Here is a 15,703-nt window from a genome sequence, read left to right as displayed (position 1 = left end):
TTCTTATCAGCATGTAATGTTATTTATCTCTTAAACAGTTTTTCTCTTGTCTATTTTTCTAATAGTAATATAGCTATGCTGGCTCTCTTTGGGTTATTATTTGCACAGAATATTTTTTCCATCCTTTCACTTTCAACCTGTTTGTATCTTTGAATGTAAAATGAGTGTCTTGTAGAGTGCATTACAGATGGCTCATGAATTACTGTTTTTTTTATTTTTTTTTAATGCATGCTGCTAGTCACTGCCTTTTAATTCTAATTCAAGAGTTCAGTCTGTTTACATTCAGTAAAACTACTCATGGGAAAGTACGTCTGCCATTTTGTTGTTTTCTATGTGTCTTAGGCCTTAAACCTTTTTTGTTCCTTAGTTCCTTCCTTCTTGCCTTCTCTTGCATTTATTGACTTTTTAAAAATAATATACTGTGTTTATTCCCTTCTCATTTCTTTTTTAGTATATTTTTTGGTTGTATTTTTTAAATCTAAGGAGTACAATGAACATCTTTAACTTTGAATTTATACCACTTTAGTCTCAGTATGATGCAAAAGCTCTGCTCCCTTATATCTCTTACAATAAGTTACTGTTGTTGCAGATTACATTGTTTTACCTTGTGTGCCTGTTAACATAGATTTGTAATTACTGCTCTATGTGTATATTTTTTAAATCATAGAAGAAATTATAAACCAAGAATGAAATAATATTGTCTTTTATATTTACCTGTGTAGTTATTTTTAGTGTTGTTATTTCTTCACACAGTCCTGAGTTATTAGTTATCATCTTATTTCAGGACATTTTAGTTATTTTAGTTATTCTTATAAAGTGAATATACTAATGATGGAATTTTCTCAGCTTTTGTTGTTCCTTCATTTTTGAAGGGTATATTGCTGGATATAGAATTCTTGTTTGATAGTTTTCTTTCAGCAGTTTAAGTATATTATTGCCTCTGTCCTCCATGATTTTTGATGACAAATCAGCTGTTGATCATAATGAGGGAACTCCCAGTTACGCAAAACAAAGGCAAGCACCCTTCATCAATCTTTCAGGGAGTACCCAGACAGGTCAAAACAGAGAAACACAATAATTACTTGGAAACAAGTCTCCATAGACCCTTTTGGAAACAGAACTCACAGTGGGAACTCCAGCTTTTGTCTTCAAGGCTGCTTCCAGGCTAGGGAGGGGATTGGATAAAAAGGTAAGTTATATTGCCAGAAAGCTCTCCTTCCACATTTCGGCCCCTTCCTGATTAAAAGTTTACTTCCTTACTATGAATATTTACTATCTTGGACAGTTCTAATTGAGCTAATTCTAACACAGTTTGAAAAAATTGGTGATTTGGGGAAGGATAGGCCTCCAGGGTTATCTCCTGTACCATTTTTGCCGAAGTCACTCTAGAATAAGAATTCCTAAACCTAGATTCTCTGTACTTCTTGGAGTTTGCTAGCAGGTTGCAGATAGAAATACTAAGACAGGCAGTTTGTTAAAAACAAAACAAAAACTATTTTTTCTTAATATCTGATCTTCATTCAATTTGACTCTGTATACCTTACTTAATGAATTTGTATTGTGCATTATTTTCATGGTTAAAAACAAGTAATCTAATAATGTACTCTTAATTATTTTTGGTTTTGTTTTTAATATAAATTTATTTTCTTTGGAGGCTAATTACTTTACAGTATTGTATTGGTTTTGCCATACATTGACATGAACCCACCACGTGTGTACATGTGTTTCCCATCCTGAACCCACCTCCCTCCCTATCCCATCCCTCTGGATTCTTTTTAAAATATATAGAAATAACTAAGTCAATTTCCCACGATACTTTTCTTTTGAATGGTTTTTTTTTTTTTTCTGGAAATATAATGAATCTTTAAAACCCACTTTTCCTTTTACCACATCAGTTTGATTCCTTATAAGATATATTAAGAACTTTTGTGTTATGATAGTAGAAGCTAGCTGAAAAGGAAAAATGAATATAAAGTGACAGTTCCTTTTTTCTTTTTCTTGGCAGGTTACTAACAAGTTCAAACAGACTTACAACAACCAGAAATGCCGTATGGGCCCTCTCAAATTTATGTAGAGGCAAAAATCCTCCTCCAAACTTTAGTAAGGTATTTGTAAAGTACACAAATTAAGGAATCTGTCTACAAAAATAAGTCTCCTTATAATAGATTTTTAGAGATTGAAGGGACTGTACTCTTTTTAGTAATTATTTTTTAATTAACTGGACAGTGTTGGCACATACATAAAATCAAAAGATGCATAATGAAAAGGCTCACTTGTTTTATTTTCCCAAAGAAAAATGTCTGTGAAATATTTGACTGAATAACAATTAAGAGTCAGTCTTTTAAGTAAAAATGGTATTACTATGGGGAAAATAAAAGAGCGAATTCAGCTTGTAACTCAAATGCATATATTTTGTGGAGATCATCATCATAGTTTTTTGATATGCAGAAGTGCTTGATGTGTATTTTCTATTTTATCTCACAATATTCAAAAGAAATATATTCAGGAATTGAGGTTTAATAAAATTAGTAATATTTACTGCTTCTTTGGGATTATTCTCCCTCTCCACTATTAACTATAAGTATATGGATGTGAAGACTACAACAATCTGTGGTACGTTTTGGTATCACTGCCTTGATTTGTGTAAATGTGCTGATAATTTTACTACCCACCATTGTTTTTATACTTTTAGTACAAATGTCAACAAAATGAAAAAGGCCAGCCATGTTAGTATAAGCTAACACATAATAACTATGAAAATAGTTTTGGCGTTAAAGACCCCCTAAATACAGTGGAAGTGAGAAATAGATTTAAGGGACTAGATCTGATAGAGTACCTAATGAACTATGGATGGAGATTCGTGACATTATACAGGAGATGGAGATCAAGACCATCCCCATGGAAAAGAAAGGCAAAAATGCAAAATGGCTGAGGAGGCCTTACAAATAGCTGTGAAAAGAAGAGAAGTGAAAAGCGAAGGAGAAGAGGAAAGATATTCCCATCTGAATGCAGAGTTCCAAAGAATAGCAAGGAGAGATAAGAAAACCTTCCTCAGCGATCAGTGCAAAGAAATAGAGGAAAACAACACAGTGGGAAAGACTAGAGATCTCTTCAAGAAAATTAGAGACACCTAGGGAACACTTCATGCAAAGATGAGCTCAATAAAGGACAGAAATGGTATGGACCTAACAGAAGCAGAAGATATTAAGAAGAGGTGGCAAGAATACACAGAAGAATTGTACAAAAAAGGTCTTCATGACCCAGATAATCATGATGGTGAGATCACTCACCGAGAGCCAGACATCCTGGAATGTGCAGTCAAGTGGGCCTTAGAAAGCATCACTGCAAACAAAGCTAGTGGAGGTGATGGAATTCCAGTTGAGCTATTTCAAATCCTGAAAGATGATGCTGTGAAAGTACTGCACTTAATATGCCAGCAAGTTTAGAAAACTCAGCAGTGACCACAGGACTGGGAAAGGTCAGTTTTCATTCCAATCACAAAGAAAGGTAATGCCAAAGAATGCTCAAACTACCACACAGTTGCACTCATCTCACATGCTGGTAAAGTAATGCTCAAAATTCTCCAAGCCAGGCTTCAGCAATACGTGAGCTGTGAACTTCCAGATGTTCAAGCTGGTTTTAGAAAAGGCAGAAGAACCAGAGATCAAATTGCCAAAATCCACTGGATCTTCAAAAAAGCAAGAGAGATCCAGACAACATCTGTTTCTGCTTTATTGACTATGCCAAAGCCTTTGACTGTGTGGGTCACAATAAACTGTGGAGAATTCTAAAAGAGATGGGAATACCAGACTACCTGACCTGCCTCTTGAGAAACCTACATGCAGGTCAGGAAGCAACAGTTAGAACTGGACATGGAACAACAGACTGGTTCCAAAGGGGAAAAGGAGTACGTCAAGGCTATATATTGTCACCCTGCTTATTTAACTTCTATGCAGAGTACATCATGAGAAACACTGGGCTGGAAGAAGCACAAGCTGGAATCAAGATTGCCAGGAGAAATATCAATAACCTCAGATATGCAGATGACACCACCCTTATGGCAGAAAGTGAAGAGGAACTAAAAGGACTCTTGATGAAAGTGAAAGGAGAGTGAAGAAATTGGCTTAAAGCTCAACATTCAGAAAAGGAAGATCATGGCATCTGGTCCCATCACTTCATGGGAAATAGATGGGGAAACAGTGTCAGACTTTATTTTTTTGGGCTCCAAAATCACTGTAGATGGTGATTGCAGCCATGAAATTAAAAGACACTTACTCCTTGGAAGAAAAGTTATGACCGACCTAGATAGCACATTAAAAAGCAGAGACATTACTTTGCCAACAAAGGTCCGTCTAGTCAAGGGTATGGTTTTTCCAGTGGTCATGTATGGATGTGAGAGTTGGACTGTGAAGAAAGCTGAGTGCCGAAGAATGATGCTTTTGAGCTGTGGTATTGGAGAAGACTCTTGAGAGTCCCTTGGACTGCAGGGAGATCCAACCAGTCCATCCTAAAGGAGACCAGTCCTGGGTGTTCATTGGAAGGACTGATGCTGAGGCTGAAACTCCAAAACTTTGGCCACCGCATGTGAAGACTGACTCATTGGAAAAGACTCTGATGCTGGGAGGAATTAGGAGCAGGAGGAGAAGGGACGACAGAGGATGAAATGGCTGGATAGCATCACTGACTCGATGGACATGAGTTTGAGTGAACTCTGGGAGTTGGTGATGGACAGGGAGGCCTGGTGTGCTCCGATTCATGGGGTCACAAAGAATTGGACACAACTGAGAGACTGAACTGTACTGAACTGAATGGTTTCAAGAATACCCCAGGGGTCCATAGAACCACACTTTGAAAACCCCTGACCTGCAATACTGCTTTAATATCTACCTAATTTCCATCTTTAAGTCCTTCCTTAAAAGTTACCTGTTCAATCTCTACCTTAACTCCTATATTTAATATAATCTATACCATCCCTAGCCACTGACCTCCACATTTTACTCTTTTTTGTCAGTACCTTTTAATATAATATGTGTTTATTTGTTGATTTATTTATATTTTAAAAAATCTTTCTTCCTCTAAAGTATAAAATTCTTAAAGTTAGGAGTCTTTTTCTTTCATTAGACTTTTGTTAAGTAAATTTTTTGTGATTTTCTGAGAGAAATTATTTTATCATGCAAAGTTTTTAAATTTTTATTTTTACAATCATATTTTATATCTTCAAGAATAGTATTTTTTATTCTTTGATTGCTCATCTTTATGTAAATTTTTGTTCTTTTATGACTTCAGCAAATTGTCTTATGTGTGGGTTTATAATTTTTTAATTTTTCTTTTTTTCTGATGTCTCCTTCATTTTGTTTATGGTCTGTTTGTTTTGATTTCTTCCCTACTAGAGGTTCTCATACAGCTGGTGATCCTTGACACTCTGGAAATACTCCAGAGGCAGGAACTAAATGCTGATTGAAAGATGGGTATATAGGTTCATCATCTTACGAGCTTCACTGTAGACTAATTGGGTAGCAAAACCATGTTTTCTTAATCTCTCTAGTTTACAGTCCAGTGTTTCATTTCAGCCTCTTCTATGAACTGTACCCCAGAGTTCAGTTTCTGTAGCTTCCCAGTTGTAGTCAGGATTATAAATGTCTACTGGACTCCTCAAAGATGGAATTTGTATTTCTATTTCTTCTTTTTCTAGTTTCTGAGAAGACAGTGGGGCAAAAATGTTTTTATTTTGTTTTCTTAAAACTAGAACTCTGTAGGACTTCATTGTTTTTTAAATCATAGTAGAGGTGTGGTATATGACTCAGACATAGGAGATCCCTAATACATAATTATTTTTACAAACTTTGCCAAATAACTTATCCAGTATAAGATAAATAGGAATCATAATCAGTTTCATGTTTATATGTAGTTTTCACGATCATAATTTTAACAGTGGAATGTCTTAATTTCTCTGATATTTTTCTAACTTAAATTTTGTATTTAAAATGATTTTAAACTGAGTAGAAATTATTTTCCTGAAGAAACTGTTTTGGATAGAGAAAAATTTTAAATACTGGTTCTTTCTTCCCTTCCAGGTTTCACCTTGCTTAAATGTCCTGTCACGATTGTTATTTAGCAGTGACCCAGATGTGTTAGCAGATGTATGTTGGGCCCTTTCTTATCTTTCCGATGGATCCAATGATAAAATTCAAGCAGTCATTGATTCTGGAGTCTGTCGAAGATTGGTGGAACTTTTGATGTAACTATAATTTATGGTTAATAAGTATATGATTGTGTTTTAAGTTTAGCAGTTAGAGTAATGGTCTTCTAAACATCTCGAGTTACGAACTTCAGGAAGGATTGAAAAGCTACTGAATCCACTCTGCAGAATAGCTGAAATACTGAAAATCTGACCCTTAAACTTAGCTTTTATATCCTCTATTTGGAACTAATCAGTTTGTTAATGAATTTTACTAATCTCTTCATAAATGGGCAGGACTTAATTCACCAAGTAGTTATTGAATGCCTATCACCTGCTAGAGTGTTGTGCAATATGTTAATAATGTATGGAACACAGTTCTGCTCTCACAGAACCAATAATCTAGTTAACTGTTCATTACAGTAATCAATTTGTGTATGTGTCCATGCAGTGAAAAATATTTAGTATTTTGCTTGTATTAGAGATCATGTTTTTCTTTGCTGGGCTATTGTTGCTACTTTATTTAAAAGAACAGATTTTCTATGAAAGAAATTAAAAACTTGTAAGAAAACTTGTTTTAAAAAGATTATTTTAGTTTCCTCATCCTCTTCTTTTGAAAAAGTGTGTTATTTTTCTGCCTTTTTTCTTCTTTCAAATAGTCATCAGGTAGTCTCAAACAAGGAAGATGGTACAAAAGAGAGGTTCAGTAAGAGGTTGTGACCCTAGCTTGAAGACAGCATCTGAGGAAGAGGGGAACACAGTGCGACCGAGGGATCGGATCAGGGCCCATACTGACGATGACACCCACTAGAGCAGAGCAGATAAGCAGGCTGGAGCAGGAATTGGAACCAGTACCTGATAGCAGTCTAGCTGAATCAGAAGCTGGTCATACATAGGGAGGTTGTGATAATGGAAGCCAGCTTCTTATTCTTAGAAAATGGAGATAGATGTATGGAAAGGAGAAAAGCCAGAATAATCTTATGGTGCTAGATCAGAAGTAACGGTATCAATGTGGCCTCATGGCTTTCATCATAAAGAGATAGAAATAAATAAATATGTAAATATACATGTATGTGTGTATATGTTTCCTCTTAGAGGGCCTGAGAGCAGTGACAAACCTATACTAACAAGATGAGCACACCAAATGCACAAGTCTTGGTTTTTAAACACTGCTTTCATCAAGTAGAGTCATGAGTTCTTGAAAAATGACTAATACCAGGGTTGGGCATTAAAAAAAAAAAGGCAAGATGAACCCAGAAAGTATTGAGAGCTCAAAGAAGCTGCTGCTGCTAAGTTGCTTCAGTCTTGTCCGACTCTGTGCGACCCCATAGACAGCAGCCCACCAGGCTCCCCCATCCCTGGGTTTCTCCAGGCAAGAACACAGGAATGGGTTGCCATTTCCTTCTCCAATGCATGAAAGGGAAAAGTGAAGGTGAAGTCACTCAGTCATGTCCAACTCTTTGCGACCCCATGGACTGCAGCCTACCAGGCTCCTCCATCCATGGGATTTTCCAGGCAAGAGTACTGGAGTGGGTTGCCATTGCCTTCTCTAGCTCAAAGAGGAGAGAAATATCAAAAGGACACAGAAGGCCACTTGAAGGGACTTCTACAGTTTAAACCTGGAATGATTTGAACATTGAAATAAATTGTAGTAACATTACAACTTTTTTGAATAAAATAGCAATCCATAAGTCCACACTTAAATAAGTAGATAGATCAATAGATTTAAAAAAAAGATATATAGTGTAAGTGATAGTATTAGAAACTCATCATTGGCAACAATAATGATTATTAATTCAGACAATAAATATCAGAATATGCTAAAGTTAGTGGTGAAAGTGGATTAAGGAATGGTATTTTACATAGTCTAAAAGTATTATTTTCTCACAAAACACTATAAGGGGAAAAACAGTAGTGAAGAAATCTGATGGACACCATCTTATTTAAGTGACAGAGGCCAGTGCCACTATAGTGGACAAAATAGATACCATATGCCATATAATACTATGTAATGAAAAGACTATAGCATTTCTGATATCTCAGCCAAAAGCATATAACTTCATCTTAATCCCTGAACAAAACCAAATAATTAGCTTTTGATTGTCACAGGGAAAACTAAGGAATTCTTTTGACTTCAAAGAGACTGGAAAGACATGGGTACAACACATGATTCTGGGTTAGATTTCTTTGTTAGAGGAATATTACTGGGAAAATTAGTGAAACTTGAAAAGGATCTCTGGTAGAGTATGGAGGAGTTTTCTGTACTATTTTTGCAAATTTTTTGTAAATTTTAATATAGAATATAAGTTCATATTTTTATTACTTTTAGGCACAATGATTATAAAGTTGTATCACCTGCATTAAGAGCAGTTGGTAATATTGTGACTGGTGATGATATTCAAACACAGGTGAGTTCAGACTTTAATATGATAAATTGGTAACATAAGGAACTTTTAAGAAGTTTATCATGTTAATCAAGATGTTAGTATTACCATAATTATGCAGGCATCTGTTACATGTCAGTAAGTATATTCTCAGTAATAAGTAATCCATCTCAAATACCCCTATATGAAGGCACTATCGTAGACCTATATCAATGTAAAGAAGTATAGGATAGGACTTTGGCTCTTGAGGGGTTTACATTTCAGTTGAGGAAAAAATATATAATGAAATAAAGCAAATTACCTAAGGTAGTATGTTTCCTGAGAACTGATTTGTCCTTAAATACTATAAATTTTTTTTAAATTGGTGTGCTGAGAAATCTTTGTCGATTCCATAAAGGAGTTGGAATTACTGCTGGAGAAGAATTTCAGTAGACTGGAAGAAATTTATGTGGTCATAAGGTAGAGGCACACATGTGTGAGTTACGATTAAGAGGTGTTAAACTTGGCTGGAAAAGAAACTGCTTAGGAGATGTTTACAGGTTAAAAGTTGGGTTGGAAATGCAATGTAATAGATTGAAAACTAGATTATGAGAGTTGAAGGAGGGATAGCAAGGAAACATTTTCCCACATTGATAACTAACTGTGTGTCTGTGTCTGCATGTCTGTGTGTCTGTGTGTGTCTACGTGTGTGTTTGCCTGTCTTGGATGATGGTGAGACTTAAAAAAAAGGTGTGATGTCAAACTGATTTCAGATCTGGAATATTCTTTCTTAAAGATACAAACTTAAACTCAGAAACATTAAATTATCCATTGCTATCATGAACTATATATTCTAATCTACATTCTTTAAGTTTTAGTCTTTTGAAGTCATATTTAGATATTTAGTTATTAAACAGTAGATCTTTAGTAATTGATAATTATTAATTTAAAAGAGCTCTTTAAAATAAAATGCACTTCCACACATACACTGTTTTCAGCAGAATTTTGGTGCACTGCTTCATATGTTCTTCACCAAGTAAACTTAATGTAAATCATTGTGGTTATTGTGAAAATGGAGCATAATTAATCTTGCTGTGAAATAAAGAATGTAAAGAGACAAAGCAAACCATGCTGTGCTTAGTCCCTCAGTCATGTCCGACTCTTTGTGTCCCCATGGACTGAAGCCCACCAGGCTCCTCTGTCCATGGGATTCTCCAGGCAAGAATACTGGAGTGGGTTGCCATGCCCTCCTCCAGGGGATCTTCCCAAACCAGGGATCGAACCCAGGTCTCCTGCATTACAGGCAGATTCTTTGCTGTCTGAGCCACTAGGGAAGCTCCTAAGAATACTTGAGTGGGTGGTCTTTCCCTTCTCCAAAGGATCTTCTGACCCAGGAATTGAACCAGGGTCTCCTGCATTGCAGGCAGATTCTTTACCAGCTGAGCTACCAGGGAAGCAAACTGTACTTACTTACAAAAGGAAAATAGGACAGTATAAATTTTAATGAAACAAATAGACTTAATATACACATTTCTTAACAATTTCTTAATAGACACTTTCTTAACAGTTACGGAGTTGGATACATTCAAACTGTTTGAGGTATAAATATAGATACATTTTCCCCATTAATTTATTTGGCAAAACTTAAGTGGTTGGATCCTGACCAATCACTAAATCTCTGTTCAAATAGTTGTGTCAGTTGAGCTCTGAATGTATTTGTAAACTTGAAGGGCACACCTCTGTTTTCTTCATATTTGCAAATGAGTGGATGGAGAACAGGGCACTTCACTACACCAAGTTTTGGCAAATTGGGAGAGTAGAAGACAGCAAGTGCCTAACTAAGTTTTACTTTGAGAGAAATTTCTTTTTTCTTAATACATTTTCCAGAATTATTATTGTGTTTCTAAATAGTATATTTTTGTGTAGTTCTTTTCCAATAAAACTTTTCATTTTGTTATTGTTGTTTTAGGTAATTTTGAATTGCTCTGCTTTACCCTGTCTTTTACACTTATTGAGTAGCTCAAAGGAGTCAATCAGAAAAGAAGCCTGCTGGACTGTTTCAAATATCACTGCTGGAAACAGAGCTCAGATTCAGGTAAACAGCTTTCATATCTGAAAAAAAAAGGAGACCTCAGGAGTTATTTTGGACAAAAGTCGGCATTTTATCAGTGATATTTTTAGTGAGTTACTAAAAACATTTTCTCAAAAGATCCTTGAAAAGTTTTTTATAGAAACTGAATTTTCCTCCTCTAAAATAATAACATTTACCTGTTGTAGGTATTCTAGTATAGTGCCTGACATGTAACAGTCATTAAGAAGAGCTTGAATTTCATTAGGTTTCAATATCAGCAATGATTGGACTTCCCTGGTGGGTCAGATGGTAAAGAACCTGCCTGCAGGAGACCCAGGTTTGATCCCTGGGTTGGAAAGATTGGCTACCCACTCCAGTATTCTTGGAATGGCTACCCACTCCAGTGTTCTTGCCTGGAAAATCCCATGGATAGAGGAGCCTGACGGGCTACTGTCCATGGGGTTACAAAGAATCAGACATGACTGAGCAACTAACACACTAGGCAATAATCTTCCTCTCAGTGCTTTTAAATAGTGATTTATTAGTGTCCCATCAAGCTGCTTGAGTCATTAATACTAATTTCATCTTGATCAATGACCAGCCTGTGCTTTATCATCTTTAAAATTTATATTCTGCTAATATATTTTCCAGTCTTTAAAGGAAAGTATGTGAAAGTTTGTTGAAAATTTAGAAATAAATTATTTCTAAAGGTGTTTCCAAAAAGTCTGACGTTTTAAAGCCAACAAGTTTCAAGATTCTTCTACTTCATAATATTTATAAGACACTATTTGCAATGATTATGCTATATCATTTTTTCTCCTCAGGCTGTTATAGATGCAAATATTTTTCCTGTTTTAATTGAGATTCTTCAGAAAGCAGAGTTTCGCACTAGGAAAGAAGCAGCTTGGGCTATAACTAATGCAACATCAGGAGGCACTCCAGAACAGATCAGGTGAAAAAAGTTTTTTAATTGTTTTTTAAATATAAATAGGACAAAATTTGGAATAATACATACTTTTTATTTGTTGATAAGACTAAAACATTATTTCTAAGTAAGTTTTATAAGCATTTCTAATGTGAAATGATAGCATTTATTATATCTTTTATTCATTCACAGTGGTTTATTTTTGTCAAAGTATAATTGATATTCTCCTAGGCAAACTATGAAAAATCAGAGATTAAAAATCTGAAAAAGAAGTATATGTTAATTTGAAAACTATACTATTATGGGCAATAAGTATTTTTTTGACCATTAAAATCTCATGCATGTCTCTAATCCATGATTGTCTTCAATTTTTTAAATGATTGAATAATGGATAGTACGTTATGGTAGTATATTGACAATTAAATGTAATTTGCACACTTACAGTCTTACAGTGCTTTAGCATGGTGCCTAAACATTAAGCTCTCTACTAAGATTAGCTATTATCATTATTATTTGTAATCATCATCAATTTTTATTATCGGTATTCTCTTTTCTGCTGTCACCTTTTTTTCTTCCTGCTTTGTGTGGTTTGCGGGATCTTAGTTCCTGGACAGGGATCAAATCCATATCCCCTGCAGTGGAAACACAGAATTCTAACCACTTGACTGCCAGAGAATTCCCTGCTTTCACTCTTTTTTCCTCCATAGGAAAGTTCTACTTTGCCGTTCTAGAAAAGCCTGACTTTCTACAGAATCTTCTTGTTGTGAGGATCACTTCTTGAAACTCGATACTTCTTTGGTTTCTTGAAGTGCTTATTTAGGAAATATTTTCTAATACATATTTATTTAATTCTTAATTTATACAAAAGAAGTTAGGCTGCTATGCCAATCTATAAATCACTAGGAGGATTTTGAAATCTACTTTTTGGGAGATCATTGTCTATTATTGCCTTCATTTCTACTGTTATTTTCTTTTCTCAGATATGTTGATACCATCTGTCTCTGCCTTTTATTTTTCATTCCTCCTCTGATTTAATCAGTATTATTTTCATTTCATTTGTGTCATGAATTACAAATAGTAATAAAATAAGATCTTTCATTTGTTCTAACTTGTATATTTTTTTGATGCTGATGTTATTTTTGTCTGTTTTGGGGCCCAAAGTTTGTAAACAGTTTATAAACAGTTGTATTTTATTTTTCAATTTATTTTCATCTTTGTGTCTGTTCCTTAAAATGTATTAGTGTGACTCAGGTGTCCAAATTGAGATAATTATTTTTCTAGCCATTTCCATCATTTCTTTAACTCTACATATAGGGGAAGAAGACTTGATCTCAGATAAGGTTCAGCATTCATATCACTAATTTTTATTGACTGCTAGTTGTTATGCTAAGTCATTTCAGTTGTTGAGCATCAGTAGTACATCGGATGCTTTCATGTATTTTATTTCCATTAACTTTATAACTATGAGATAGTTATTCATTCAGCAGTTATATTTGATCAGTCACAGGTTAGGATATGGCAAGTGAGTATTCCAGTGAAGATATGCACATTTAAAAGAGGTGGGGATGAAAACTAACTTCCACTGAATATTTGCAGTATTCTCACAGCAACATTCTAGTTTAGAACTATTATTATTTCCACTTTTGATGTGGAAACTGAGGCACAGAGAGGTTACACAAAAGCACACAACTAATGAGGAGTGGGATTAGGACTTGAAACCATGCAGTTTGGCTTCAGAGCATGTTTAACATGGACTTTAGAGCATGCTTAATATGGACTTTTTGCCAGGTGAAGAAATTAGCTATTTTAAAGATCTAATAACTAGAAAAGGAAAAAGCATTAGGAAATGAGTAGAACAATTTTTGTGATCATTGTTTATTAAGATTATTCACAACATGGCCTGTTTTGCTTCTAGAAGCCTTCTGTGCTTCTGAAACACAGCCTATATTTTAGAACATTAACTACGATTGTTTCTGTGGAAAATTTCTTTCAGTTTGATTTAGGTGTTTCTTTTCCGTCTTCATTTCTACCTACCCCGATATGGCTTCATGTGTTATACGGGCTAACTAACCTTTAAAACAAAAACAAACCTTGAGCCAACTATACTTCGCACTCATATGCTATGCAAAAACAACTATAAGTACCAATTTGCTTATATGTATTTTTATAATATTTGTAAACCATTAATTGCTAATTATGTTAAATTATGAAAATAAGAGTAAGATTTTTCAGGTTCCTATATAAGTAAAAATTTAAGTATTTTTAAGAATACTTAAGTGTTTATGTAACATTTCACTGAAGAATGTTTTCATGTCATTGCTATAAATATTTAAGTATTTTAAAATGTTTCTCCTCCACATTTTTTTTTAATTATTCTGAAGGTATTTGGTAGCCTTAGGCTGCATTAAACCACTTTGTGATCTGTTGACTGTTATGGACTCTAAAATAGTTCAAGTGGCTTTAAATGGACTTGAAAATATTTTACGGCTTGGGGAACAAGAATCTAAGCAGAATGGAATAGGCATTAATCCATACTGTGCACTCATTGAAGAAGCATATGGTGAGCATTCAGTAAAATTTATATTGCTATCAATGTTTTAATTGAGATCCAAGTGACACATTGGTTTCATGTATATAACATAATGATTCAGTATTTGTGTATACTGCAAAATGAATGTAATAATTATAGTTCATGTCACCATAGTTAAAATTTTTTTTCTTGTAGTGAGAACTCTTCAGATTTACTCTTAGCAGCTTTCATATATATATTACAGTATTATTAAATGTGGTCCCCATCACTGTATATTACTTCCCCAAAGCTTATACAGACTAGAAGTTTGTGCCTTTTGACAGCCCCTTTCACCCATTTAATTCAACCCCTCACCTCCTGTCTCTGACAACAGCCAGTCTGTATCCTGTATCAATGCACTTACTCTGAGCTCTTTGTTTTTGTTTGTTTAGATTCTGCATATAAGTGAGATTATAGGGTATTTGTCTGTATCTGTGACTTGTTTCAGTGAGTGTAATGCCCCCAAGGTCCATCCAGGTTGTTGCAGATGGCAAGGTTTTCTTCTTTTTTAAAAAAACTGAATACTGTTCCTCTGTATGTGTATGTGTTGTGTGTATATGTACCACAGTTTCTTTATCAATTCATTCTTTGATAGATAAGATAGCTCCCATGTCTGGGCTGTTGTAAATAATGCTGAAGTGAACACAGGGGTTCATAATATCTTTGAGTTCATTTTTTTTTTCATTTTCTTGAGATAAATGTCAAGAAGTGAAATTGCTGGATTATATTTTAAGAAATAAATGTGAAAAGTTAAAACTAGAACTGCCATATAATCTATATTGTTATCCATAGGGATTGCACCAGTTTACATTCCCACCAATAGTACACAAGGGTTTCCTTTTCCCACATCCTTACCAACACTTTCTGTCTCATCTTTTTGACAGTGGTCATTCTAACAGGTGTAAGGTGAAATCTTATTGTGGTTTTCATTTCCATTTCCCTAATGATTAATAATGTTGAGCATCTTGTCCTATACCTATTGGGCATCTGTGTATCTCCCTTGAAAAAATGTTCATTCAGATTGTCTGCCCATTTTTTAATCAGTTTGGTTTTGGGGTATTGAGTTATATGAGTTCTTTATATATTTTAGATATTAACCCCCTACTAGGTATATGATTCACAAATACTTTCTCTCATTTCCTAGGTTATCTTTTCATATTGCTGATGTTTTCCTTTGCTGTGCAGAAGTTTTTTAGTTTAATGTGGTCCCACTTGTTTATTTTTACTTTCTTGTCCTTTGTGTTTGGCATCAGATCCAGAATTCAAACAACTGTAACCAAGACCATGGAATTTATTTCCAGATGAGGCATGAATCTAAGTCAGTTCTTTTTCCTTTCAGTATATTTCCATTAAATATTCACTTTCTGTCTTAAATCCTATTATATCCATTCAACCACACCTGGGAGACCACTTTGCCTTTATTTCAAATTACATAATGTCACTGGTTAAGACATCATATAAATGAAAGATATTAATCGCTGATTTAAGAATATTTCCTGCTACAATCATTATTTTGGCCCCAAGTTATACTAGAGTTTAAGCTATTCTATGAGTATATATAGATATGATTACTTGATATATTTATATCCTGCAACAA

At 34.6% G+C, this 15,703-nt stretch overlaps 1 protein-coding gene across 1 annotated transcript in view; it reads left to right on the top strand.

Moving 5' to 3' along the window:
* The window catches only part of KPNA5 (karyopherin subunit alpha 5), a 49,237-nt gene that overhangs the window by 31,446 nt on the left and 2,088 nt on the right, over positions 1 to 15,703 (top strand). The window contains exons 8-13 of the mRNA XM_069599185.1: positions 2,006 to 2,105; positions 6,075 to 6,238; positions 8,508 to 8,586; positions 10,511 to 10,636; positions 11,437 to 11,564; positions 13,919 to 14,097. Of these exons, the coding sequence (XP_069455286.1) occupies positions 2,006 to 2,105; positions 6,075 to 6,238; positions 8,508 to 8,586; positions 10,511 to 10,636; positions 11,437 to 11,564; positions 13,919 to 14,097 (776 nt within the window). The remainder of the gene's footprint in view (positions 1 to 2,005; positions 2,106 to 6,074; positions 6,239 to 8,507; positions 8,587 to 10,510; positions 10,637 to 11,436; positions 11,565 to 13,918; positions 14,098 to 15,703) is intronic.

Source organism: Ovis canadensis, chromosome 8 (genome assembly GCF_042477335.2).
Source record: "Ovis canadensis isolate MfBH-ARS-UI-01 breed Bighorn chromosome 8, ARS-UI_OviCan_v2, whole genome shotgun sequence".
Lineage (NCBI taxonomy): Eukaryota > Metazoa > Chordata > Mammalia > Artiodactyla > Bovidae > Ovis > Ovis canadensis.
The sequence above is the reverse complement of the archived record's forward strand: the minus strand, read 5'-3'. Positions and strand labels throughout refer to the sequence as shown.